This window comes from Telmatherina bonti (assembly GCF_933228915.1).
Source record: "Telmatherina bonti genome assembly, chromosome: 13".
Lineage (NCBI taxonomy): Eukaryota > Metazoa > Chordata > Actinopteri > Atheriniformes > Telmatherinidae > Telmatherina > Telmatherina bonti.
Window position 1 is genome coordinate 35,470,502 of NC_136611.1, and position 27,267 is coordinate 35,497,768.

The window sequence follows — 27,267 nt, forward strand, 5'->3', positions numbered from 1 at the left end:
ATAACTCATCTATTATGCTACTTGGCTAAATAAAAAACCTTGAGGAGTGACGGAACCGCAGCGGGACAACCGGAGGACGCAACCCCGAAGGCAAGGCGTCTCTGTGGACGGTCGCGACGCGGCTGGCGGGTAGACGGAGCGGGTGGTTGGTGCTGGTGAGTGAGAGAGCCGCTGTGTGGCGGAGGCTGCTCGGTGCCTCCAGACAAAGCTCAGCTAACAGGCTAACAGGTCGCTAGCGAGCCGAGGAGCGAGCGGGAATATTCTGGATTTCTGTTCGGTTTAATCCGCTCATCGTCCCACCCAGAACCGACCCCGCGTCCCGGTGTTCCTTCCAGCGCTCCCTCATGCACCCCAACTCCCGCTGGTTCAGCCAGAGATCACCTTTTCCGTGCTGGGTAAGTAGCCTAGCGCGGCCAGCTAGCCGTGTAGCAGCCCGCCATCTTTTCCAGCGCGGTGGATGGATGTTTGGTCGGTGGACGGAGCGCCCGCAGCGGGGCGGCTGCTGCAGTCACCGCGGGGTCAGAGCCCCCAGTCTGCGGAGCATCCGTCGCTCCGGGCCGGGAGCTCCAGATGCACCCGCGGTGCGGCTGGGTGTGGGTTCTGTATCCGCGGTTAGCGGTTAGCTCCACCGTTAGCCGTGAAGCGGCTGCAGCGTGCAGTCAGGCGCCGGACTGGCATCTGTGGGTCCCCGCAGGACGCGCTCTGAGCGGGTCTGCTCCGCGCGGAGGGGGCGTGGGGGTCGGTGGTCACCTGCCAGGCAGGTGGGAGCACAGTCTTCGTTTTCTGGGGAGGGGGCGGAGGGCGTCCAGTATGGTCCCGGTGCTGCCAGTCGGGTCGGGTCTGAACCGGCCAGTCGGGTCAGGACCAGACGGGTCTGGACTGGCCAGTCGGGTCGGGTCTGGACCGGCCGGTCGGGTCTGGACCAGCTGGAGGCCCAGAGAAGACCTGGATGTGTAGTTTGTACTGATGGGAGCTGATTCCACCGTCAGAAAAAGGAACCAGATGTGCTGAATGTGAACATCTGCAGCTGATTGCATCGTGCCGTCCTCCTGACTGAGACCTGGTTCTGTAGACCCGGTACGAGGTACCACTGGCCTGCTTGTTTTACAGGTAACCCTACTTTAACACACCTGAAATAAACGAGTGTCTCCTCAGTGGACTTGATGAGGTTCATTAATTTAATTAACTTGATGAGGTTCATTAATGTGCATCAGGTGTGTTGGAGTAGGGACACCTGTAAGACATGCTCATGCGGTGGTACCTGGTACCTGAGGAACTCTGCTGTAGACTAACAGAAAACTGATGAAGTACAATGTTTAAATAAAAAATAAATGGTTAAAATCCAGCCAGTCAGGTTCCACGGTTTTCTAAAACTGAAAAAAATGTAAAAAAAACAAAACAACCCAAAACAAACCAAAACCAAAAGTCCGAAATGAAGAAGCTTCAGCAGCAGCTGCTGATCAATATATTGATTCATTAAATTTCAGCCGTGTTTGCTCATCTATCAAAGCAAACCAGACCAACGTGGGCATACCTGGTCCTTAAGTGCCTCATGACAGCTGTCAGCACAGGGGGTAGAGGGATGATGATGATGATGTGGGCTTGTTCTACAGTCACATGTCCATCTGTATAATGGATAAAGCTTGTATCAGAACCATGATCTCAAACACACAGTCCAGACCCCATCCTGACAGCAGGAACCAGGCAGGCTGGAGGGGAAGGCGGGCTCAGTGTGGTCCAGTCAGAGTTCAGACCCCATTCTAACTGTATGGTTGTAATACGAACATCCAGAAAACTGCTGCTGGATCATAAGGAGGATCAGGTTTTTGACTGATTCTGGTTTTCACCTTGTGTCAAGTAAATAATGACTCAGTCTGACACAATGTGGGACTGAATCGCTGAAAGACAGTGGAGTTTCCTGCAGATTTGATCCTCTGTGAAGCAGCAGGTTTAATATTACTGAAAAACTCGGCAAGTCCGTCATCTGGTTTTGATAAAAACTGGAGACGCAACTTTTACATGTTTAATTTTACAGCAAACTCACAGAGTCCAGATGTTGAAGGATTTTTACTTCAGCAGAAGCAGATGTTACCTGATCCACTTCCACTCTGCTCATGGACATAGTGGACCCGGCGCTGGTCTGGTTCTTACAGAACCAGATCTTGTGCTGGTCTAGTGGACCTGGTGCTTGTCTAGTTCCGTAAGCAGATCCGGTACTGGTCTAGTGGACCCAGTGCTGGTTGGGTGGACCCGGTGCCGATCTGGCTCTGTAAGCAGGTCCGGTGCTGGTTTAGTGGACGTGGTGCTGTCGTGATTCAGAAGGCGATTCTAGTTTCGGTCTGCTTCTGGATCTCTGACATCTGAATGAATTTTCTGTTTGTTAAAAATACATTAAAACTTTAAATCGTTTTATTTAATAACAAAACAGCTGATCGACGCTGGACAGAAGATGACTGGATGTCCACTGAGATTTTCAAAAAGTGGGAACATAACCAGGAATCTGTTGCCAAACCTGAAATCTGTTGCACACCCTGGAATCTGTTGTAAACCTTGGAATCTGACGCACACCTGGATTCTTTTGTAAAACCATGGAATCTGTTGCAAAGCCTCTAATCTGATGAAAAACCTGGAATCTGTTGTGAAACCTGGAATCTGTTTTGAAACTCGAATCTCTTGTAAAACCTGGACTCTTTTATAAAACCTTGGAATCTGACGCACACCTGGATTCTGTTGCAAAACCTGGATTCTTTTGTAAAACCATGGAATCTGTTGCAAAGCCTCTAATCTGACGAAAAACCTGGAATCTGTTGTGAAATCTGGACTCTTATAAAACCTGGAATCTGACACAAAGCCTGGAGTCTGTTGCAGAACCCGGGATCTGTTGTAAAACTTGGAATCTGTTGTAAATTCTGGAATCTGACGCAAAACCTGGAATCTGTTGTGAAACCTGGAATCTGTTTTGAAACTCGAATCTCTTGTAAAACCTGGACTCTTTTATAAAACCTGGAATCTGACACAAAGCCTGGATTCTGTTGCAGAACCTGAAATCTGTTGTAAACCTTGGAATCTGACGCGAAACCTGAAATCTGACTCAAAACCTGGGATCTGACTCAAAACCTGGAATCTGTTGCAAAACCTGGACTCTGATGTAAAACCTGGAATCTGACACAAAGCCTGGAATCTGTTGCAGAACCTGGAATTTGTTGCAAAACCTGGAATCTGAAGCAAAACCATGGAATCTGACACAAAACCTGCAATCTGTAGTGAACCCTGGAATCTGACACAAAACTTAGATTCTATTGCAAAACCTGGATTCTGTTGTGAAACCTGGAATGTGACGCAAAACCTGGAATGTGACGCAAAACCTGGAATGTGACGCAAAACCTGGAATCTGACGCAAACCTTGGAATCTGACGCAAACCCTGGAATCTGACTCAAAACCTGGACTCTTTCATAAAACCTGTAATCTAACACAAAGCCTGGAATCTGTTGCCGGACCTGGACTCTAATGTAAAACCTGGACTCTTTTATAAAGCCTGAAATCTGTTGTAAACCTTGGAATCTGACGGAAACTTGGAATCTGTTGCAACACCTGGAATCTGTTGTATAACTGGAATTTGACACAAAACCTAGATTCTGCTGTGGTGCTAAATACTGTTCAATAGAAACACCCGCAAAGCACAACTGTTGTTTGTCGAGACTTAGAAATATCGTTTTTATTTTGCAACAAAATGTAATGGAAACACAGAGGGAGCACTTATTGTTCGTCGCTAGCTGCCATGTTGTGTTTACGCGTTTCTGTGGGAAACCAGCGGGAGTGCTCTGACGTCACTGTAAGCTACGGAAACCCAAAAGGTGACGGCGGGGCAAAAAAAAATGATGATGGCTGCTTCTGTTCTAACCAGAAAAACCCACCCTTATCGATGCACCTGAACTCATCACTTCTTATTGGTTGTTTCCTGTTACAATGGGTGGAGCTAATGATGTGTGTGTGTGTGTGTGTGTGTGTGTGTGTGTGTGTGTGTGTGTGTGTGTGTGTGTGTGTGTGTGTGTGTGTGTGTGTGTGTGTCTTGCAGGTTGTGCGATGGGAGTTCGTCTCTTCTGGAAAAACGTCAATCTGAGGCATCAAAACACCTGTTGACCCTGAACTAAACGCACACACTCTTACACACACACACACACACACACACACACACACACACACACACACACAGAGTTGTTTTCTCATCGTCACGTCAGACGCTGCTGTCGCACGGTGCGCCGCTGCGTCTCTGTCGTCCACCATGTCGGACGCCCCTGAGGCTGCCCCCGCCAGCCCCCCTCCCATCACCAACCCGCCCCCCCCTGAGGTGACCAACCCCAACAAGCCTGGCAGGTATGAATCAGCCGAGGAGGTGCAGCCTTGCTGCTGTGTGTGTTAACGTGTGTGTGTTAACGTGTGTGTGTGTGTGTGTGTGTTGCAGGAAGACCAACCAGCTGCAGTACATGCAGAACGTGGTGGTGAAGACGCTGTGGAAGCACCAGTTCGCCTGGCCCTTCTACCAGCCTGTGGATGCCATCAAGCTGTGTCTCTGGGTACGTCAGCCTTCACGCCTGCATGCAGGCCCTGCAGCGGGACTGTCTGGATCCGGTCCTCAGAGACCACAATCCTGCAGGTGTTTCATGCATCCCTGCTCCAATGCACCTGACTCTGATGAATCTGCCGGATCCCACCGGTGCAAGCCAAGTGCGTTGGAACGGAGATACACTGAAAGCCTACAGAGCAGACTGGACCCCCCCCCCCCCCCGGCTTGGAGCGTCTCCATCCTTTAGCTTCACATAAAGAGAGGTTGCTCCTTCTGATCCCTGACCACGTTAGACCTGAAGTAACGTCAAGCCTTTCAGTCCTACGGCGCTGCTGGTTCGCTTCTGACTGGAGTAAATCGCCATGGTAACCTAAGCTGCTCCAGAGTAGGTTACGTTAAGAGAATAATGATCCTGACCAATCAGATGTCTTGGGAAAGGGCCGCCCATTCTGAGAGCATCCTGTCATGTTGGTGGTGGGAGGAGCTTAGGAGAGGAAGACTTTCTTTGGACAGGTGCATCCTGATGAAGAACTGAATGAAAATATAAAGGAAGGAAAGGAGGTGAAGAAGCCCCGAATGTCTGAAACTGCTTCAGTTTTTATCATCTCATCTATTAATATCTTTATTATCTCGCCAATTTACACATTAAGAGTGACCAGCATCCTGTCCTGGCTGTTGCTATGGCAACGGTGTTACTTCTGTCCTGGATGATGTGTTTAATTGTTCATATGTGTGAAGAATAATTACCTGCTCCTCTGTGGTAAAGGAGCTGCTCTGCTCTCCATCAGACCAGGTCCAGTTCTCAGCCGTGACGTCCAGATGGGGTCTAGAGCTGCAACGACTAGTCACCTGCTATTTAAACGATTAGTCAACTGATCAGATCTTTTTTTTTTTTTTTTTTAAGTTTAGCATGAGGTTGCTTTAATTATGTGGCAAATGATAATAAACAGAAGAAAAGATGATACTTCAATACAAAACGACTCCTTTAATCAACTTTGCTGCTGAAAGGCGGGTTTACAAAAAGTAAACAAAAATGTTTTGTATTATAAAACCATCTGACAGGAGCAGTGCTCAGTCAGGATAGACATAAATAAATAAATCTCTGTCCATTTTCTAAAGACGGGAAAAAGTTTTGTTTTTAAAAAAAAAAAAAAAAATCAAGTGAACATTTTTTTACTCTAAACCATTAGCAGCAGTAAAACAGTAAATAAAACAAAGAGCATTCTAGTGAAGTACATTTAGTTGTCAGCTGCACAGTTTTGCAAGAGAACTTTACATTTCTGTCAGTATGAAATCTGACAGGTTTCATCACATCTGAAAATAAATCATTCAGAGTTTTCCAAACAAACTGAATGAAATGAGCGGCTTCATATCGCAGATCAGCATCTTCAGACTGACTGCGGATTGTCGCCTGCTGTAGGGTCTGTTTCCTCTGCAGAAAGAGCTCCATGGTGGCTCTTCTTCCAACTGCATGCATTTAATTTAATATACATTACTCAGACAAGACGTCTTATTTCTGATGTCTCAGTCTGCTAGTTGGCGTAGAAGGTAATCTTACAGAGGCAAATCAGACTCCGGTTCATTTAAATGCTCGTGCATCACCGACGTGCTGCCATGATAAGCAAGGTCTGCTTTGCAGACTTGCAGGAGATCTATTTGTTTCCCATGTTCAGGCTTAAATGTTCCCTAAATTGAGACGTTTTGGTACACGTTGTTGTGTGGACGTCGCCATTTCTGTGTACATTACCGGCCAACAAAGACGCTATTGCGCATGCGTGCAACTCAGCAGAGATTGTGCTGAAGTGAGATGCCTCACTCCGTTGGAAAAACGCATCTGGCGACAATAGTTGACAATGGAATTCATTGTCGATGATTTTCATTGTCGGTTTTTGTCGACGAATCGTTGCTGCTCTAATGGAGTCCAGTAGAAACCTGATTCATTAGTAATTAATGGTTATTTATCATTTTTCTCCCTTTAAATCTCTCCTTCTCGTTTAACAGCCGGCTTCCCCAAGTTAAAATTAAATTTGTCTGACGTCTCTTACTGGTGTTACTGGTATAAACTAGACCTGCTGGCTGTTGGCGGCCAAGCGGAGGTCCTTCCTAACGTTGCTATAGCTCTATTTTCTCCTTTTTAAATTAGTTTCTGTAGTTTGTTCCTGTAACGATGACGTCCAGACGAGCAGAGATACTCCTCCAGGAATGAAATGACGGCAAGCCACCGCCGCTAACGAGCCCCGCTGAGATCGCTCTGGCGAATGTGACCGCTCCGAGTGGTTTTGGCTAGAGTCGGGCCAGTTGCACGCCGACTGCCAGCTCCATCAGAAAGCTTCATGGATTCATGTCGTTGCGCCGTTTAGACCGTCCACGTTGGCACGCTCGCAGCTGCTGGGAAGCCGGGGATTCAGGTTGCGGGGCTGTTTGGGGTTTTTGCCCTCTGCCAGCGTTCCCATCCATTGTCAGACACACTGGTTTATACGCCACGCTCAATGGTCACGGCTACACTACAGTTGGAGGACTCGACTCGTAGCTGACTGGTTGCAACCACTGTTGGAGCGGCAGCGCGCTACCGCTCGTGTTTCTACTGCTTGGAGAACGGTGACTTGTGTTTATACGGATAAACAGATATTCACAGATGTGGTTTAAGCCAGGGGGGTCCAGCTCTGCTCCTCGAGGGTCACAATCGTGCAGGTTTTCTTTGTATCCCTGCTCCAACACATTGGCTTCCATTAAATGGATCCAACAGCTAATGAAGTTCTGCCCAGTGACTGATCCACTTGAGTCTGGTTTTTGGACCCCCCTGGTTTAAGCTAACCCTGCAGGCTGTCCACATCGTGGACGAGTGGCGGTGTCACTTGAACATAAAACATTCAGGTTCCGGATGTGTTTAAGCTCCTGCATGGGCTAACGGTCAGGTGACCAACCAAGCTTCACGCCGTGCTAACAACACACGTGTTTCCAGGACTACCACAAGGTGATCAAGAACCCGATGGACATGGGAACCATCAAGAAACGTCTGGAGAACAATTATTACTGGAGCGCCAGCGAGGCCATGCAGGACTTCAACACCATGTTCACCAACTGTTACATCTACAACAAGGTACGCGCACGCCGCTGCAGCGTGCACGCCACACGTACTACACAACACACCAGGTTGTCATGATACAGATACTAAGCATGGTGCGCCATACTTTATATTATCGATACTACACAGAGGGGGCCGATCAAAGTCAGAGCTCCACAGAAGCATCCCAACTTATAGAATGGAAAATGTAAATAAAGACATTAACAGAGTGGAATGAATTATTTTAAGCTCTATTACCTTGTGTAAAAAAAAAAAAATACAAAACTAAAAGAAACTTCAACTTTTGTTTACAAGTAGATTAAGTACACTTATTTACCAGAAGTGTCCTTTTTTCACAATAACTCGAGAACTGATTAGATAAATGCAACAAACAATAAACATCCAATTAAAAACTGTTTTCTATTCATAATTTGAAGAAACCTGAAGTCCATATCAGATAGGGCTGGGCAATATGGCCAAAAAATAAAATCTCAGATTTTTTTTAAACCAAGTCCGATTTCCGATTTTAATCGATTTTTTTTCTTTCCCTTTACTGTAAAGAAAAAGACAAAAAAATTACAAATGTCAAAAATGATTCTTTTTCAAAAATGGTTTTATTGTGATCAGTCTAAAAGTTTACCTAAATTTAAAGTGCAACTAAACAAGCTGTTAAACAAGATTGTAAAAAGAGATGCAGGCGCTGCCGCTGTAAACATTATAAGTAACAACATGTTTGTACTTCGTGCGTTTCCACTGTAAGATAGTTTTTAAGTTTTGATCATACATTTAAGAATAGGCCTCACTTCACTTGTGTAATTTTATTCTAAAATAAAAAACTGATAAATAAATAAAAATGCCTCCTCTTGGAAGAAAAATATTGATTCCTTTTAGAGTATTTTGACATTAAATAACCAAAACAATTTCCCACGTTGGCAATGAGGTAATAAAATTGAACGTTTCTTTACACTTAACGTGTGTTTAGAGAAAATGGACCTCTTTGAAACAAAATACTATTTCTAAAAAATTCCCTGAATGTTAAAGCTATATTTCTAACATACATGTATTATTACATTCTTGCTGTTTTTTGTTTAATTTACACATTTTTGGCAAAAAGACGAGCCTGTCAGCTGCATCTGGCTTCAGACCCCTGTGGCATGTGCCCCCTCCCACACTGAAAAACCTGCATTTCTATTACACCTAGAAACTTTGCAAAAACTAAATATTTTGGTATAGAAATATATTGCAGGAGTGTAATGGAAACACTTTTTGTGTTTACGTGTCCCCAGACGTGACGTGGGGGTCATGACCAGGTAATTTCCGGTAAAGATGGAATAAACAACAGCGAATTTCAGAGCTTTAGAAAAGAAAATGAGGGAGAAAAGCTTCTAAAATCCGAAGCAAATTCTCCTCAGCAAGTAGAAAACTCTAAAATAACGCTACGGGCCCACTTTGCATTAACCGCAGTTACGAAACGTGATGCTAATGTGTGAAACATTGTTCAACGGAAACACCCGAAAATCACAACTGTTGTTTGTCAAAACGTACAAATATCGTTTTTATTTTGCAACAAAATGTAATGGAAACACAGAGGGGGCACATCTTGTATGTTACTAGCTGCCATGTTGTTGTGTTTATGCGTTTCTGTGAAAAACCAGTGGGAGCGCGCTGACGTCACTATAAGGTACGGAAGTCCAAAAGGTGCTGGCGGGGCAAAAAAAATAAAAAAATCCAGACTTTCATAAAAATAAATCTTCATAAACAGCAAATTTGTATTAATCGATTAATCGCCCAGCCCTAATATCAGATAACATATCAGAAAGGAACCTGCTACGTTAAATGTTCTCAACAGTCCCCAGTGGTTGTGTTGTGATTTCCATCGTTGTAGGCAGGTGGGGTGTGTTGGTGGATGTTTAGGTCTGGATGTTGATCCTCTTCTGTTTCAGCTGAGATTATGAGATGCAAAATGATTGTCAGACATGAGCGACTGCGTTGTGTAAGCTAGCACCATGGCTGCATTACTGTAACTACAGATGCTAGCAGCTTGGCTATATATGGATGGTAGCAGCGTGGGCAAGTGTGGATGCAAACATTGTGACTAACTATGGATTTAATAATTTAGCTCTTTGAGTTACAACTTAAAAAAATAAAAAGCGTCAGATTATACAGGCGTGAAGCACAAAGTCAGAACCCGGTAGATGGTACCTTTTGCTAACGGTTATGCTGGACAGTGGAAACTGAGAGGAAACAGAAACTGCCAGACTATCGCTGTACCAGCGTAGAGTCTGGAGACTTGCTTGCATCAACGGATTTCTAGGGCGGGACAGACAAGCGCGGAACAAACAACATGGCGGACATGAGGTCAGTAAAGCGGCAGCCTACAATGTCTAAAAGTGTTCAGTACAGCGAACGCAACAGAAGAAAATAAACATGGCGTGCAGAACAGAAGACATAAATGACCTGTGTCATTCTTGCTGGAAAAACCTGAGACTACATGGTGGTGTTGGCAACTCGCTGTTGCTTTTTTAACCTAATCGCAAGTCAGAAACTATGGCAAAAGAAACAAACTCCCGCTACATCAATTCACCATCTTGAATGTTTTGAAAAATACACGGTGAGCAAGCGGCAACCTGCGGCAGTTAAAAGTGAAGCCTATGCGGAAGTGCATAAAACTGCAGTTCCCCCTTCATCCACTAGGGGCTGCAAAACAGAGCAAATCCCCATAGACTCCCATGTTAAAAAGACCAACTTCACAGCAGAAATAAACATGTTTACAGCAGGAATAAACATGTTTACAGCGGAAATAAACATGTTTACAGCCTGGTTCAAAAATCCATTTTAGGTTTAATAGGTCAGGTTTACCTTCATGACAACTTTGGGGGGGGGGTGAATTTTTTTCTAACTTGCCCGTTTAAAAGTAATTTAATCTCAAAATTCAGCATATTTAGGGGCGTGTCCTTTTGATTGACAGGTACCCGATCTCCCGCTTCAAGTAAGAAGAACGTAGAACAACCGCAGACTTTAGCCGGTTAACAACGTGACTAAGCTTTAGCCCTCTGACCTCCATTAGCTGGTTAGCTCCTGTTATCTCCGGGTTAGGTCGGTTAGCTCTTAGCTACAGAAAGCTCAGAGCTCCACCTCTTTACCCATATTTGTATTTTCCGGGCAAGACGACACGCATGCCCCTGCCAAGATGGTGATGATAGGAACCGCCCACCGAGCTTCAATTCAGCTCTTCAGAAACCTACGGGTGACGTCACGGAGGCTACGTCCATCTTTTTATGTAGGGTCTATGGTATGGATGCAGCGTGGCTAAATATGGATGCTAGCAGCATGGCTAAGTATGGATGCTAGCAGCATGGCTAAGTATGGATGCTAGCAGCATGGCTAAGTATGGATGCTAGCAGCGTATACTAGCAGCGTGGCTAAGTATGGAATTATTAATTCATTTCCTTGAGTCACAACTTTAAAAAAAAAAAAAAAGCGTCGGATTATACAAGCGCTTTGTTTACTTAACATCCCAAGAATATAAAATCCGCCCTTTACCAACTGCTCTGGTCTTAGATAAATCCTCCTCTGGACCTGAAGACAGAGACCTGCAGATCAACATGAAACATGATTCATATTAATATATTTGATTCCATACATGTAATGTGTGCACATACACATATGTAACTGTGAACTAGCGGGACCCCCAGAGAATCTTTCTAGTCTAACTCTGCAGCTTGTAACGTTTTCTAAGTGGATAGATCCCAGACGCTGCACCTCTTGGACCACCTTCCTGCAGGTTTTAGATGTTTCACTGCAGCACAGCTCGTCCAGCTGAAGGATCTGCAGAACCTGGTCCAACAGGTCTGGAGTCTGAGACCCTGCCTTAGTTCTTCAGCAGCAGCTGGAATGACTGTGATGAGTGCAGAAAATCTTATTACACATGAAAAACAGCAACATTTTCATTAGATCCATAAACTGACCCAGTAAAACCAGTATTCCAACTGGTCCCAGCTTTACTTTTTACATAGTGAGTTAGCATGCTAACGTAGATGCTAACATTCGAGACACTTGCTAATCGTCCTGCAGGATATTAGCAGAAAAGCACAAGCTTGTTTCTCATCAGTGTCAGAAAGCTGAGATAAGATAACTTACCTATCCTACACATTACAGCTGCTAGATTATGACAAAAATAATTTATTCATATTATTTATTTATATTCCGATTATTTTGACTAAAATTGAGATCTCGATTATTTCACACAATTATCCAGTATTTATAAATACTCGATGATTAAGAGGAGATAAATAACATTAGTAACATTCGCGATGTTATCTAAGACACAAGAAAGAAGCATCGAACAGTCTTATTGATGTGGACAGGAATGATTTCCTGTAACGGTCCGTGTGACAGCGAAGCTGTCATAAAGTCAGATTATAACCGTCTAATGCTCGGTTCCCAGTTGTTTAATCCACTTTTACCACTTATATAGGAACTATTTTACGTTGGCCTCGATGTACGTTTTATGCCAAACAACCGCTGTCAGGCTGCAGCACGTTTCTCTCATTCACCTGTTAAGACGGCTGATCTGAACCAGCTGATTAACATGTTGCTATGGTAATGCCCCGTAACGGAGGGATATTACAGCGTTTAACTGGCCGAACTATGTATAGGAAAATAGTGCAGCCAGTTGTCACTGACAATAGTATGTAGCAGAAATATTCCTCTATTGATTATTAATCTTTCAGTTATCTCGGAGCACCACCCATTGTTAATTAATTTAAGGTTGAGGTCAGGATGAGAAACCCTGATTATAAATAGAAATTTGCATCCAGAAATCATGACAAGAACGGATGAATTGATCACACATATTTAAAAACAATGATGGAGAGGTTATCTGTGAAATTGTATAATGAAAATGCCTGCATGGATTTTCAATTCTGACATTAATTTAATTATTTAGGATCGGTAAAATTAATTAGATGAGATGGAGCATGAAGAAACTGGTTGGAATTAAGCAAATAAATCAAGATAATTATCTTAAATCTTTGATAAGAATGTATTCAATGATACTAAATTTAGATGAGAATTCAAATTTAAAAATTTAGTTAAAGTTTGATGTACTGGTTGGGGACATCACAAATGTTCAGATCCTACTTTAGACGCTGTGTGTCCGGAGTGTGGGTCAAGCCGGGTGGTCTGTTCCCTGTTCGGCGAGCCTCCGGGGTTTGGACCGTTGAAACCCCGGGAAGAGTAGGTCTACGCCGCTACTCTGGGTCTCCTTCGGATCCGTTCAGTGGAGTCCAGGAGCGATGTGATGACAACCCAGATTGTCCCAAAAATAGATAGTTCCAGGTTTCACGTGTAAAGATGCGGTGGAAAAAGTTTGGAACTACAATTCTGGTTAATTACTGATCCCTGGTAAATTACTGGTTACAAATAAACACTTGTTGTACTTTCTCCCGCTCAGAAGAACGGAGAGGAAGAATACTTACCACGATAGAGAAACAAAATTGAATAAAATAAGAGAAATCTTTGGAAAAGAAGCAAAAATCAATAAGGAAAGAAAAAGAAAAGAAGCAAAAATCAGAAAGGGAAAAGAGCCACGAAGTCGGGCTGCAAGTCTATTTTAAACCCGCCTTTCCAGAAGGCTGACCAACCTTATCCAATCAGTCTATGGGGGCTTTGATTCCTTTCTCCTGCATCTCATTAACGTCAACATGATAATCAAATTACGTTTGATTTCTTTACATATCAAACCATATTCTGAAGAATTATGCAGACTACTCGTTTGCTGGGAAGAGAAGCACTAACTTATAATATTACTTCCACACACGAAAACATGATTGGTGCACATAATACATGTATTTCTTATTAAATATGGATTAATGAATTACCCAGTCTTATCGAGAGGGTTAATCCTGAAAGAAAACTTACATTTTATTTGTTCACATTAGTAGCTTAAGAGAGGTCTGAGGCTTGGAAAAATATAATCAACAATTATTTAATCTAGTGTACATGATTATTAGTGATGTGTGATCAGTTCACAGAATTAAATCACGTATCGAGAAAAAAATAATGACAAAGTGGAAATTCAATCGAAACAATTAACCAAAGTCATTGAGACTAAGTTAATTGATCACAGATACATTTTAGGAAGGCATGGCAATAAAACACCAGAGTTTTCCTTCATGTGAGAGAAGTCTGGATCTCTGGTTCGGTCACCTCTCAGATCAGGTGAGGGGGTTCTTGTTGGCGCCGCCGTGTCTGGTAACTTTGATGAAAGGTGTCATTTTTGACAAGAACCGGCGTTTGGTCAGATGTGACTCCGGACCTGTAAAACTGTAAATTCTGTTAAATGTTTATTTAGACCATCTGGCTTTAGGGATCCACAGGAGGTCCTGTAAGAAAGAAAACCCGTTGGTGTAGATTTGTGGATGGAAATCGTTTGGTCTGACTTGTCCTCATTGGTCCAGTGCTCATCCGTTTTCTCCTGTGTGAAACAGTCGTACAGTTCAAATGTCTTTTAATCCTGGAAGGCTGAGATTGTTACAGGTATAAACTATGTTTAGGTGAACTTCCACAACCTACTGCAGTTATTCTACATTGACCTGCAGCCGGAGCCGACTGAGACTGGCCGCCTGGGAGTGCTTTAGGACGGGAGAGGCTCCCGCTGCTCCTTCCTTACAGTAACTGCAGAACAATATGTGCCTTCAAGTCAGTCGCCAGAACACCAGAAAATGTTCTAATAACTCCAGTAAAAGCTGCTATATTTGTCGCTTTTAACAAAAAAAGTCTCCAGATTTAGCGAGAAAGTGGCCAAGTTGGCAACAGTGTCTGAATGAAAGCAAAGCGGCTGTGGGAGGAGTTTACAGCACAGCGCTGCAACGCCAGAGACGCTCGATTAGCAGCTGAAGACAGCAGGAGAGGAAACTGCAGAGAGAAAAATAATCACACCCTTTTAGTTTTATCATCGTTGGAAACCCAGATCGTACTGAGATTAAAACCCGATTAATCGTCCAGCCCTACAACACATAGGATTAGAACAACTCTGCTCGTGTGTGCCATGCACAGGGTTGATGACGGATATGTGTGTGTGTGTGTGTGTGTGTGTGTGTGTGTGCAGCCCACAGACGACATCGTGCTCATGGCCCAGGCCTTAGAGAAGATCTTCCTGCAGAAAGTGGCTCAGATGCCGCAGGAGGAGGTGGCGCTGCTGCCTCCGGCTCCTAAAGGCAAGAATAAGAGCAAACAGCCGGCGGCGACCACAGGTGAGCCGAACACACGCCTGCTCACATGCACACGCTCACATGCACGCCGCAGGACTGACTGGACTCTGTGTGTTTTCCTCAGTGAGTCAGCAGGCAGAGTCTTCGGCCTCCCCTCCCGCCTCCTACCCCTCTCCCTCCCCTTCTCAGACACCTGTTATCTCAACCACACCCACACCTGTCCAGGCCACGCCCCCTGTAGCAGCGCCACAGCCCCCAGCAACCATGATGCCATCTGCACAGCCCGTCGTCAAGGTAACAGCATCACTTGTCTCGGTGTTGCGGTTGTCTGTCCCGCTGTCTGTCTTTACACCTGTGTGTGTTTCTAACAGAAGAAAGGTGTGAAAAGGAAAGCTGACACCACGACCCCCACCACGTCGGCCATCTCCGCTGGGCGAGCCGACTCCCCATCTGCTCAGGACGCCAAACCGCCCAAGCTCGCCTCCTCCCGCCGTGAAGCCGCCGCCCGCCCCGCCAAAACCCGGCGGGAGACGGGCGAGGACGTGGCGGCGGGTGAGGTGGCAGTGGGGGGGCTAGGCGCAGCGGGGAGGAAGGCGGGGAAGCTGGGCGAACAGATGAAGCACTGCGACGCCATCCTGAAAGAGATGCTCTCCAAGAAGCACGCCGCCTACGCCTGGCCGTTCTACAAGCCGGTGGACGCTGAGGCGCTGGAGTTGCACGACTACCACGACATCATCAAACACCCCATGGACCTCAGCACCGTCCGGGTATGACATCATTATGACACGTCACTTCCTGTCGTTCTAAGCATGTCCTGAGAAAAAGCAGCAGCGAACACGGAGCAGCGTTGGTTTTAAAACGTGCAACAGGAACAAACCAGATCTACGAGCACAGACTGATTCTTCATCTTCATGCCGCTTATCCGGGGTCGGGTCGCGGGGACAGCAGCCTAAGCAGGGAAGCCCAGACTTCCCTCTCCCCAGCCACATTTGCCAACTCTGTGGGGGGATCCCGAGGCGTTCCCAGGCCAGCCGAGAGATGTAATCCCTCCAGTGTGTCCTGGGTCTTCCCAGGGGTCTCCTCCCAGAGGGACGTGCCTGGAACACCTCACCAGGGAGGTCCAGGAGGCATCCTGACCAGATGCCCGAGCCACCTCAACTGGTTCCTCTCGATGCGGAGGAGCAGCGGCTCTACTCTGATCTCCTCCCGGATGACTGAGCTCCTCACCCTATCTCTAAGGGAGAGCCCGGCCACCCTGCGGAGGAAACTCATTTCAGCCGCCTGTATACGAGATCTCGTTCTTTCGGTCACGACCCACAGCTCATGACCATAGGTGAGGGTAGGAACGTAGATTGACTGGTAAATCAAGAGCTTCGCCTTCTGGCTCAGCTTCTTCTTCACCACGACAGACCGGCGCAGAGTTCGAATTACTGCAGACGCTGCACCGATCCGTCTGTCGATCTCGCGCTCCATCCTTCCCTCACTCGTGAACAAGACCCCGAGATATTTAAACTCCTCCACTTGAGTCAGGACCTGACTATCGACCCGGAGAAGGAAATCCACCCTATTCCGGCTGAGGACCATGGTCTCAGATTTGGAGGTGCTGATTCTCATCCCAGCCGCTTCACACTCGGCCGCGAATCGCTCAAGTGAGAGCTGGAGATCACGCCCAGATGAAGCCAACAGGACCACGTCATCTGCAAAAAGCATAGACCCAATCCTGAGGCCACCAAGTCAGATCCCCTCAACACCTCGGCTGCGCCTAAAAATTCTGTCCATATAAGTTATGAACAGAATCGGTGATAAAGGGCAGCCTTGGCGGAGTCCAACCCTCACCGGAAACGAATCCGACTTACTATCGGCAATGCGGACCAAGCTCTGACACCTGTCGTACAGGGACTGGACAGCTCGTACAAGGGGGTCCAGTACCCCATACTCCTGGAGTACCCCCCACAGGAGCCCCCGGGGGTCGAATGCCTTCTCCAGGTCCACAAAGCACATGTAGACTGGTTGGGCACCACCCCCGGGGCCTTGCCGCCAAGGAGCTTTTTGACCACCTCAGCAACCTCAGCCCCAGAGATAGGAGAGTCCACCCCTGAGTCCCCCAGCTCTGCTTCCTCATTGGAAGATGTGTTGGTAGGATTGAGGAGAGCGCGACAGCCGAAGCCGCATGCCGCTTAGCCTGTCGGTACCCATCAGCTGCCTCCAGAGTCCCACAGGCAAAGATGGCCCGATAGGACTCCTTCTTCACCTTGACGGCATCCCTCACTGCTGGTGTCCACCAACGAGTTCTGGGATTACCACCACGACAGGCACCAACGACCTTACAGCCACAGCTCCGGCTGGCCGCCTCAGCAATAGAGGCACAGAACACAGCCCATTCGGACTCAATGTCCCCCGCCTCACTCGGGACATGTTCGAAGCTCTGCTGAAGGTGGGAGTTGAAGCTCACTCTGACGGGGGACTCAGCCAGACGTTCCCAGCAGACCCTCACAACACGTTTTTTGCCTGCCAGATCTGACCGGCTTCCTCCCCCACCACCTGAGCCAACTCACCACCAGGTGGTGATCAGTTGAAGCTCCGCCCCCCTCTTCACCCGAGTGTCCAAGGCATGTGGCCGCAGGTCCGACGATACGACTACAAAATCGATCATCGACTGCGGCCCAGGGAATCCTGATGCCAAGTGTACATATGGACACTCTTATGCTGGAACATGGTGTTCGTTATAGACAATCCATGACGAGCACAGAAGTCCAATAACAAAACACCATTTGGGTTCAGAGAGGGGGACCATGCCTCCCAATCACTCCCCTCATTGCCCACGTGAGCATTGAAGTCCCCCAGCAGAACAATGGAGTCCCCAGAAGGAGCACCCTCCAGCACTCCCTCCAAGGACTCCAGAAAGGGTGGGTACTCTGAACTGCTGTTCGGTGCATAAGCACAGACAACAGTCAGGACCCGTCCCCCCACCCGGAGGCGGAGGGAAACTACCCTTTCATCCACCGGGGTAAACCCCAACGTGCAGGCACCAAGCTTGGGGCTGATGAGAATGCCCACACCTGCTCGCCGCCTCTCACCATGAGCAACTCCAGAGTGGAAGAAGGTCCAGCCCCTCACGAGGGTACTGGTTCCAGAGCCCAAGCCATGCGTTGAGGTGAGTCCAACTATATCTAGCCGGAACCGCTCAACCTCGCGCATAAGCTCAGGCTCCTTCCCCACCAGAGAGGTGACGTTCCATGTCCCTAGAGCCAGCTTCTGCAGCCGGGGATCGGACCACCAGGGTCCCCGCCCCTTGCTGCCGCCCAGCTCACACTGCACCCGACCCCTACGGCTCCTCCCGCAGATGGTGAGCCCACGGGAGGTGGGGCCCATGTAACCCTTTCGGGCTGAGCCCGACCGGGCCCCATGGGCGAAGGCCCGGCCACCAGACGCTCGCTCTCGTACTCCACCTCCAGGCCTGGCTTCAGAGGGGGGTCCCGGTAACCCGCATCCGGGCAAGGGAACATTCATGCCCGGGTTTGTGTTCATCATAGGGGTCTTGTGAGTCGTACTTGGTCTGGTCCCTCCCCTAGAGGGGAGTGCAGACTGATCCTGCACATCTGAAATACGTCACGGAAACGAGAATGCCGCTGACATCACGTCTTTCTGCCAGACGGAGCTGCGTCCGAGCAGGAAAGCAGCACACCATGCGAGGAGCGCTCCTCCTTCCAGCCTGGACTCTAGAAGCCGGCGTCGTTCAGACATCTCAGATAAACTCTTTTCAGTAAAAACGGCGAGTGACGGAGAAAAACTTTTTAGTTTGCTGGATTTACTTTGAGTAGAAGAACAGATTTTCTGTCGATCTGTAGGTAATCTATTGATGCCTCTCGACGTGCGTTTTACTTCGCTGTAAGAATGAAACACTGAGCATCGCTGACTGGAATGTGGCTTTAGTCCAGCGACGGTGAGGCTGATGTAACGTCACACTACCTGACAAACAACCCGTCTTCACACACAGGAGCGGGTCTTTAAAAGTACAGATGTCTCCCCTTTTTTCACACCTGGCAGGGTCTCAGAACCATGTCATGGTCACCTCGAGGACAAGAAACTTATGTTGACAATATCTAATCTAACAAAGACATGAAACCCAGTGAGCAGGAGCTACGGCTAGCTCGGCTAACTCGCAGACAACTACCTGCAGTCGGCCTCCAATGATCGCTGAAAGCATCGCTGATGATATTCTTCTTTTGGTAATCGATGGAAACATCCGGATCTCCTTGTTGTCCCGCAGCATCTGGACGGCATCTCCGACAACCTGAACGAGTCGCTGAAGCACCACGTAGCGGTGCAGGTGCTCGGTATGGCGGCGGCTGGAGTTTATGTTCCTCATCGCTGTTTTTTCCGTAAGCTCCCCGTCAGCATTTATGTTGTCAGAACGGCTGCGCCGATGCTCCTACTGCTTTTATAAATGTTGCTACAGGTTGAAGGATGATGACTTGTGTTTTTACATATCAGCAGGAGTTGGAACCTGAACTTTGTCACCCTAAAGCAGGGGTGTCAAACTCCAATCCTGGAGGGCCGATATCCGGCAGGTTCTTGTTGTTTCCCTGCTCCAACGCAGCTGATTCAAATCAAATGGATCCAGCAGCCTCTTGTCAGCCAATTTTTGAGTTTCAGTCAGGTGAGTCGGAGACAACAGAAACCTGCAGGATAGCGGCCCTCCAGGACTGCAGTTTGACACCTGTGCCCTAAAGAAACACTTTTCACCGGCATGCTGGCGTTGCTCTGAAACTTACCAACATGATCACATAAACCAGAAACCTTCTTGGACGTCCATCATTAATGTTGACTTTTGGCAACTTGAAAAGGCAGCGTGAAGATGTGTTGTTCAGAAGACTGTTGACTTATAACTATTTTAATCTAATAAACAGATGAAGTGAGGGTTCTGGAAACCCAGTCATATGAATAATCCAGACTGCTCGTTTCTGTCGTATCAGTAACTTTCCCCACACTTCATCACGGCGTGCGACATATGCGAGCACCAGAGAGCAGCGGGAAGTACAGAGCAAATATGTACATCAGGAGGTGAGAGTGGAAGAAGAAATGCAATAAAATTGACGTTAAGATGACCCGTTTCTGCTCCTTATGTTGTTAAATCCGTTAATTTCTTCATCCTGGCCCGTTCATGCTGGATACGGAGGACGGATCTGTTCGTCTCCTGCTTTACGGTGTGTTCAGACCAAACTGAACGCTGGACGCTGGTCACTAAAATGCCACTTTTGTGTCCGACGTCCAAAACGCTCCCAACGCTCCTGCCGCTTGTCTGGAGCGAGCAGCAAACGCGGCGGAAAAGAGAGGAGGGAGGCGGCGCTTTCCTTCCGGTCAGTCTGAATGATGGCGGATTCAGTAGAGAGATGACATGGTTTTATTTAATAAATAAAGCTGGAGGACGTTGTCGTAGGGCAGCGATAGTCACTGTTAATGCAACAAGAGCCGCACTCAGCAGAGGGCCAACCCCCCCACCACCACCCCCAGCCCCCAAACAAAGCGTTGCTAGGCAACGTATTGTGCCACGTTGCCAAATCAGTAACATTCAGCTTTTTAGCAAGGAATGGTTATCCTGATTATTGTATGGAGTAATGGCATCTCAGCCCCGTGTCTGGGTTCACCACAGGAATCCTCCAGGAGCTGCGAGCTGATCGCTCTGATTGGTTGACACCCCGCGTCAAGCGGCCATGGTTCAGCTTTGTCCATCTCTGGCTTTTGACGCGTCGAGCTTAAAAAACTTCTTAAATTTTCGGCGCGGAACACCAACGCCCAAAACGCGATGCGAGAAAGCTCGACGCCGCATTGCCGCGCCTCCACATAGACTTTACATGGAAACCTGCCGCTCTTGACGCTCAAAACGCGTTTGGTCTGAACACACCGTTAGTCACAACTTTTTTTCTGAGGCGCTTTCCATTATTTGATCCAGAAAAAGGAACAATACCATATAGTGGTACAGATGACACAACCAGAGAAGAAGACTTTGCAGAAACCGCCATACAAAGACACAGAAGGACAACAAAAAACGTAGTATTTTTCTTCTTCTGGTGTTTTTGGAAAGTTGTAAACAGCTTTATAGCGCTGCGTTATGGCGGCCAGCCGCCGCCAAACAGGGAAGTGAAGTGCCCACTAGTGCAGGAAGTGACATAAAAGATCGACAGAAGTATGAGGACGATGGCGTACGGACCAGACGTCACCGTTCCTGTACATACGGGAGCAGAAATGGAGCACTGGGACCAGTTTGGTGGAAAAGCTGAATCTGATGGTTGTTGAGTGATCATATCGGACAAAGACCTGCACCGTCACACTTGTGTGTTCAGGCTTGCAGAATGAATGTGTTCTTGTAGATTAGACTTGAACTTTACTGTGTCGTTTCTGTTCAAACTCCTGACGTTCGTCCGTCTGTCTGTCCAACAGAAAAAGATGGACAAAGGCGAGTACGGCGACCCTCAGAGCTTCGCCACCGATGTCAGGTTAATGTTCTCCAACTGTTACAAGTACAACCCTCCAGACCATGAGGTGGTGGCCATGGCCCGCAAGCTGCAGGTACGTCACCGGTCAGACAGCTCGCCTGATCCGCTGCGACCGATCGCCCGATCAGCGGCGACCGATCGCCCGATCAGCGGCGACCGATCGCTCATCAATAATCTGTGTGTGCGCAGGATGTGTTTGAGATGCGTTTTGCTAAGATCCCTGATGAGGGCCTGGAGGTGTCTGTCCCCTCTACAACGCCGGTGGTCAGTAAAAGCACCGCCTCCTCCGAAAGCAGCAACAACTCCTCCTCCGACGAATCGTCCGACTCCGAGGAGGAGCGAGCCACGCGATTGGCTGAGCTTCAGGAGCAGGTTGGTGCTGCCGACCAATCACAGGTCAAGAACGTCCTGGTTTTTCTCTCAACATTTCAGTAGATTAAATGAAGCAGTAGAATTGTTGTTTGATTGTAGAGGAAGGATAGAAAGTCTGAGCAGATAAAGGCCTGGCAATATATTGATCATAGGTTGTAGGTATTGATTATTAGTGTATCCCATCAGTTAAAGGCGGTGCACGAGCAGCTGGCCGTCCTGTCGCAGGCGCCAGTCAGCAAGCCAAAGAAGAAGAAAGAGAAGAAAGACAAGGAGAAGAAGAAAGAGAAGGACAAGGACAAAGGGAATAAAGGCAAGATGGAAGAAGAGAAAAAGCCCAAGGCCGCCGCCCAACAGCCAAAACCAGCCAATCAGAAGAAGGCACCAACCAGGAAAGCTAACAGCACGGTACCAGCCAGCAGGTACTCCTTCTCTCCGCCATTTTGACCTGTTTAGAGACGCTTTAGAGACGTCGACCAATGAGCGTCTATCCCCTTCCAGGCAACCTAAGAAAGGCAGTAAGACAGCAGGCGGCGGCTCCGCCAACGGAGACGACGGCGAAGAATCGTCCCTGCCGATGTCGTATGACGAGAAGCGGCAGCTGAGTCTGGACATCAACCGGCTGCCGGGGGAGAAACTGGGCCGGGTTGTGCACATCATTCAGTCCAGAGAGCCGTCGCTGAGGGACTCCAACCCCGACGAGATCGAGATCGACTTCGAAACCCTCAAACCTTCCACACTCCGGGAGCTGGAGCGCTACGTCAAGTCCTGCCTGCAGAAGAAGCAGCGGAAGTTACTGCGTAAGTGTTAACAAGACCAGAACCGGGTCTTTATACCCAGTCTTAATGAGACCAGAACCGGGTCTACTGACACCAGAAGTGGCTCGTTCTGTCCGGTCTTAATGAGACCAGAACCGGGTCTGCTGACACCAGAAGTGGCTCGTTCTGTCCGGTCTTAATGAGACCAGAACCGGGTCTGCTGACACCAGAAGTGGCTCGTTCTGTCCGGTCTTAATGAGACCAGAACCGGGTCTGCTGACACCAGAAGTGGCTCGTTCTGTCCGGTCTTAATGAGACCAGAACCGGGTCTGCTGACACCAGAAGTGGCTCGTTCTGTCCGGTCTTAATGAGACCAGAACTGGGTCTTTCTGTCCTGTTTTAGTGACACCAGATTGTCCAGTGTTAGATCTGATCAGAACTGGGTCTAAATTGGACCAGGACTGGGTCTTTCTATCCAGCGGCAATGAGAATTGATCCAGGACTGAATGAGACCAGAACCCAGGTCTTTCTATCTGGTTGCATAGACTGTATATTAAAAACGGAGCCTCCGGCAGGTGAGTGTCAGTAGGCGGTTCCCACCATCACCATCTTTGCAGCGCCACGCATCGTCTCTCCCAGAAAATACACAAATGGAGCTGAGAGGGCGGGGGCGTGGGGTGGATGATTGACACCTATCAAATCCTGAGCAGCCGGTAGCTAAGAGCTAACTGAGCTAACCCAAAGCAAAACGGAGTTGACCAGTGGAGGTGGGCTGGCTACATTCTGCCTTCTTGATTGGATACTTGCCAATCAAAAGGACACGCCCCTAATTATGCTTAATTTCCATTTTAAATGACATCTGGAAAATTGTTGCTTGGTCTGGGTTACTGAAACCAGAACCAGATTTTCATGAGACCAGAACCAGGTCTTTCTGTCTGGTGTTAATGAGTCCAGAACCAACTTTAATTAGAAAGATCTCCCAGTGTTTTCCAGTAACTCTACTGGAACGTTCTTCTTCTACTGCTCCATCTTCCACAGTAAACTCTGTTCTTATCCTTCTTCGTGTTCCAGGCCCTGTATTTGGTTTTAAAGACAGAGTAGAACCTGATTTCAGTCTTTGTAACCCGTCCCACATCACATGGAAGTGATTGCTGCTCTGGAGGAAAGATCTTAGTCAGACCAGGAGGTTACATTAAAGTTCCCATTAAACAGCAACTTTTAGCTGTTTTCTTAAGTCCATGTCCTGGTGTTCAAATGTCCAGGTGTTTAGATATCCAGGTGTTTAGATATCCAGGTGTTCAGATGTCCAGGTGTTTAGATATCCAGGTGTTTAGATATCCAGGTGTTCAGATATCCAGGTGTTCAGATGTCCAGGTGTTCAGATGTCCAGGTGTTTAGATATCCAGGTGTTTAGATATCCAGGTGTTTAGATGTCCAGGTGTTTAGATATCCAGGTGTTTAGATGTCCAGGTGTTTAGATGTCCAGGTGTTTAGATGTCCAGGTGTTTACATGTCCAGGTGTTTACATGTTCAGGTGTTCAGATGTCCAGGTGATTACATATCCAGGTGTTCGGATCTGTAGATGTCCAGGTGTTTATATATCCAGGTGTTTCGATGTCCAGGCGTTTAGATGTCCAGCTGTTCAGATCTGTAGATATCCAGGTGTTGAGATATCCAGGTGTTCAGATGTCCAGGTGTTTGGTGACATATACAGATGTCTCATGTTGAGAGATATATATATATATATATATATATATATATGTATATATATATATATATATATATATATATATATATGTATATAATATATTTTTTATATATTTATGATTGCTTCATGTTTGTGATGTCATCATGTTAATCATGCCCATTCCTCTGTATCCTTTCAGAGAAAGCAGCAGGAGGTGGGGCCTCAGGAGGCGGGGCCAGTCGTTTGAGTGGCAGCTCCTCTTCCTCCTCTGACGACAGCTCATCAACAGGAACCTCCTCTTCCTCTGACACAGACTGAACACACACACCTGTTACTATCCACACACACACACACACACACCTAACACATGCCGAACACGCAATCATCCTCCAACCTGAACAAACACACAATCATGGCCGTGAACTCCTGCACACACACACACACGCCCAGACGTGGAGACTGTATGTAAATATGCTGACCTGTTTTTTTTAGCCTCTAGTGTTTTCTTTCCTTTTCCTGGAGAAAGACGGTCGGAGGAAGACGAGGAGGTGGAGGTGAAGAAAGCAGCGACTCCCGCTGAGAAGAGGAGGAGAAAACAGACATATACCAGCCAGACTTTTCTTCCTCCTCCTCCTCTTCCTCTTCCTGTGGACGGCCGGCGGTGACCCCTGACCTCTGAACACATTCCAGAAGCATCAGCAGAGCATCATGGGAAACGAGACGCCGCTGATGTCTGATGGTGGTCACGTGATGTGCAGAGGAGGAGTTTAGTGCGAAGAGACCGCATGGCTGCAGTGTCCTCATCATCAGTGGATCTGATTGGTCGTTGCGGTGAGGACACGGCGGTCGGAGCGAATCGGTCGCCTTCGGCCCACAACGAAGACACAGAAGGAGGAAATGTGGAAAATCATCCGAAGGTTAAAGCTGCTTCGAGGGAAGCTGCGCTTTCTTCCAGCTGTCAGGTGGCGCCGACCAGGACCAGAACATGGGGGGTCTGCAGGAGGAAAGGTTCTGGTCTTGGAAGCCGCAGCTTGTTCCTTCCTGGCGCCGGCCTGGTCCGCACGTGGACTTTTTTTTTTTTTTAACACTACATTTCCTTTATCTTCTGTTCGTTTGCGTTTCCAGGTTGTGTGCTGAACTGTTTGTGTCTTATAAAGTTCTCAATATGAAACTGTCTTTGTACCGCTGTCCTGTCCAGAACCAGACCCGGCCCAGGTCAGGTCGCTCATACTGTACCACCCCCCCACCATGTAAGTCCACGTCAAAGCAAGCCCATCCCGTCGCTCTCGGCGACTGAAGCAGGAGATGACGTCTTTATTTCGTCAAGCCTGTAAAATGTCGCACAATAAAAACTCGCGGCGAGGAGGCGGTTCCTCTTCATCTGCTTGGCTGTTTGTCCTGATTCCGTCTCCTTCGCCGTTCCCAGAGGAGGAGGAGACACGAGAGCTTTTAGCTCCGCCCACCTCCCCCTTCCTTTTTGAGCTAACTGGTTGTTGACGATGTCAGGAGCCCATCAGAGCGAGGTGGGCGGCTCATTACCTTCCTGGCCGTTAGTTTGTGTGCTGGGCCCTGAGTCGTGCCTTGCAGGCTGCCGGCTATAACCGCAGTTTGATTGGCTGAAGAGTAACTGTCCCGTCTCCTCTGATTGGCTGCTTGCAAATGAAACGAAAGATGAATTAAAGTCATTTTGTTGGAATTTTTTTCTTATTTTTGCATTTACGCTTAAACCAAAGTTCACGGCCCTCTTCAGTCGGTCGGTCGCCATGGAAACGGTTTTTATTGGTGACATTTTCCAGACGGATCAGAACCAGTTTTCCTCCCAGTGTGACGGACAGCTCGTTGCCACAGTAACCCTCCTCTGTTTGTTTTTAGTTGATGGTTGAGCTTTGATGCTAATAGTTAATTTTTGTATTTTAATAAGAAAAAAGGAAAAAAGTGATTTTATGTATTTGCATGCACTCCGGCCGTACGTTCGTTCTTCTGTATGTTTGAGCACTGTATAGTAGCTGTATAGTAGCTGTCTGAGGATAGATGGAGCTCCGCTCGATAGAGTAGAGACGCAGAGACACACAGAGGACAACAGAAACCAACAAGTGAATTATTTGATGTAAGTACTGATATGGGATCCTTATTTTCTGAGTTCATTTGTTTTCATAAATAAACACGTAAACTGAGGAAGCGGCTCGACTCTCCTTCATGCGCCTGAGAACAGGCCACGCCCCCTCTCACCTGCTCGGACATCTGTCCTCTGATCAGATGGAAAGTGGAATCAGTTTGATGTCGAGTCGCATGATTGGTTTAAAGCCGCTGAATGGAGCGGTTGATGGAGGTGAGGTTCCCTCTGCAGAGGAGGCGGGGATCCACGCTGCCGCCGCCAGATCTGACTGGTTTAGCAGATTTTAACAAGGATTCAAACTTGGAATCCAGGGAGTGGACTCCTGGACACCTGAGCCCCTCTGGCGGAGCATCTTCTCAGCTTCATGGTCATAAAGCAGGGAACGCCGTGTTCTTCGGATCGTACTGCCGCTGGGCCGGGACCATCTGCAATTCTGTGTGAGATTGTAGCGCACACACACACCTGAGGCTGTGTCACCTCTGTCCAGGTGACGGAGAGCCAAGAGCTGGTGCTGAGTCTGGATCATGGTCCGAACCGGACCACAAAAGCCAGAAACCAGAGACCCAATAACAGCAGCTGTTTTCCCATATCTTGACTGGAGGAACTGGATCGGAACCAGATTTAGGTTCTATTTAGTAATGTAATGTAATTCATTCCATTCTAGATTGCGCCATCTGATGGCAGCAAATTGTAGTAGCTCTGACTTGCTATCTTGATTTTTTTTTAAAGTACAGACTCTTCTCACATAGATATTACCTCGTATTTTTTCTCTGAGGATTTCATGCCGGTTCAGAAGGTGTTATGCAAGGGAGATTTTTCTGCATATTTCTGGCTCTTTCAAGGCTTGTTATGAGTCTCCATGGCAACGAAAGACTTGTTTACAATCGGGATCAACTGATTACCTGTCCCAAATCAGGATTATCAGCGAAACAACACATCAAATCCTGATGGAGTTGAAAATGAAAAGAGGATGCAGAGGGGGAGTGAGACAGAGGAC

The 27,267-nt window shown here is 47.5% G+C and overlaps 1 protein-coding gene across 3 annotated transcripts; it reads left to right on the forward strand.

Moving 5' to 3' along the window:
- On the forward strand, positions 1 to 26,319 carry LOC306764699 (bromodomain-containing protein 3-like). 3 transcript variants are annotated; one of them, XM_079251907.1, is made up of 12 exons: positions 1 to 155; positions 4,077 to 4,375; positions 4,464 to 4,575; positions 7,528 to 7,665; positions 14,741 to 14,885; positions 14,968 to 15,137; positions 15,215 to 15,610; positions 21,285 to 21,413; positions 21,530 to 21,736; positions 21,899 to 22,131; positions 22,211 to 22,509; positions 24,354 to 26,319. In XM_079251907.1, the coding sequence occupies exons 2-12, from the start codon at positions 4,284 to 4,286 to the stop codon at positions 24,470 to 24,472; spliced, it is 2,040 nt and encodes a 679-aa protein (XP_079108033.1). In that variant the 5' UTR covers positions 1 to 155; positions 4,077 to 4,283; the 3' UTR covers positions 24,473 to 26,319. The 3 variants fall into 3 exon arrangements, with proteins under 3 accessions (XP_079108033.1, XP_079108035.1, XP_079108034.1); XM_079251909.1 differs by having other exon boundaries at positions 21,530 to 21,712; XM_079251908.1 differs by lacking the exon at positions 1 to 155 and adding an exon at positions 304 to 395.
- Positions 26,320 to 27,267: the final 948 nt, after the last annotated feature.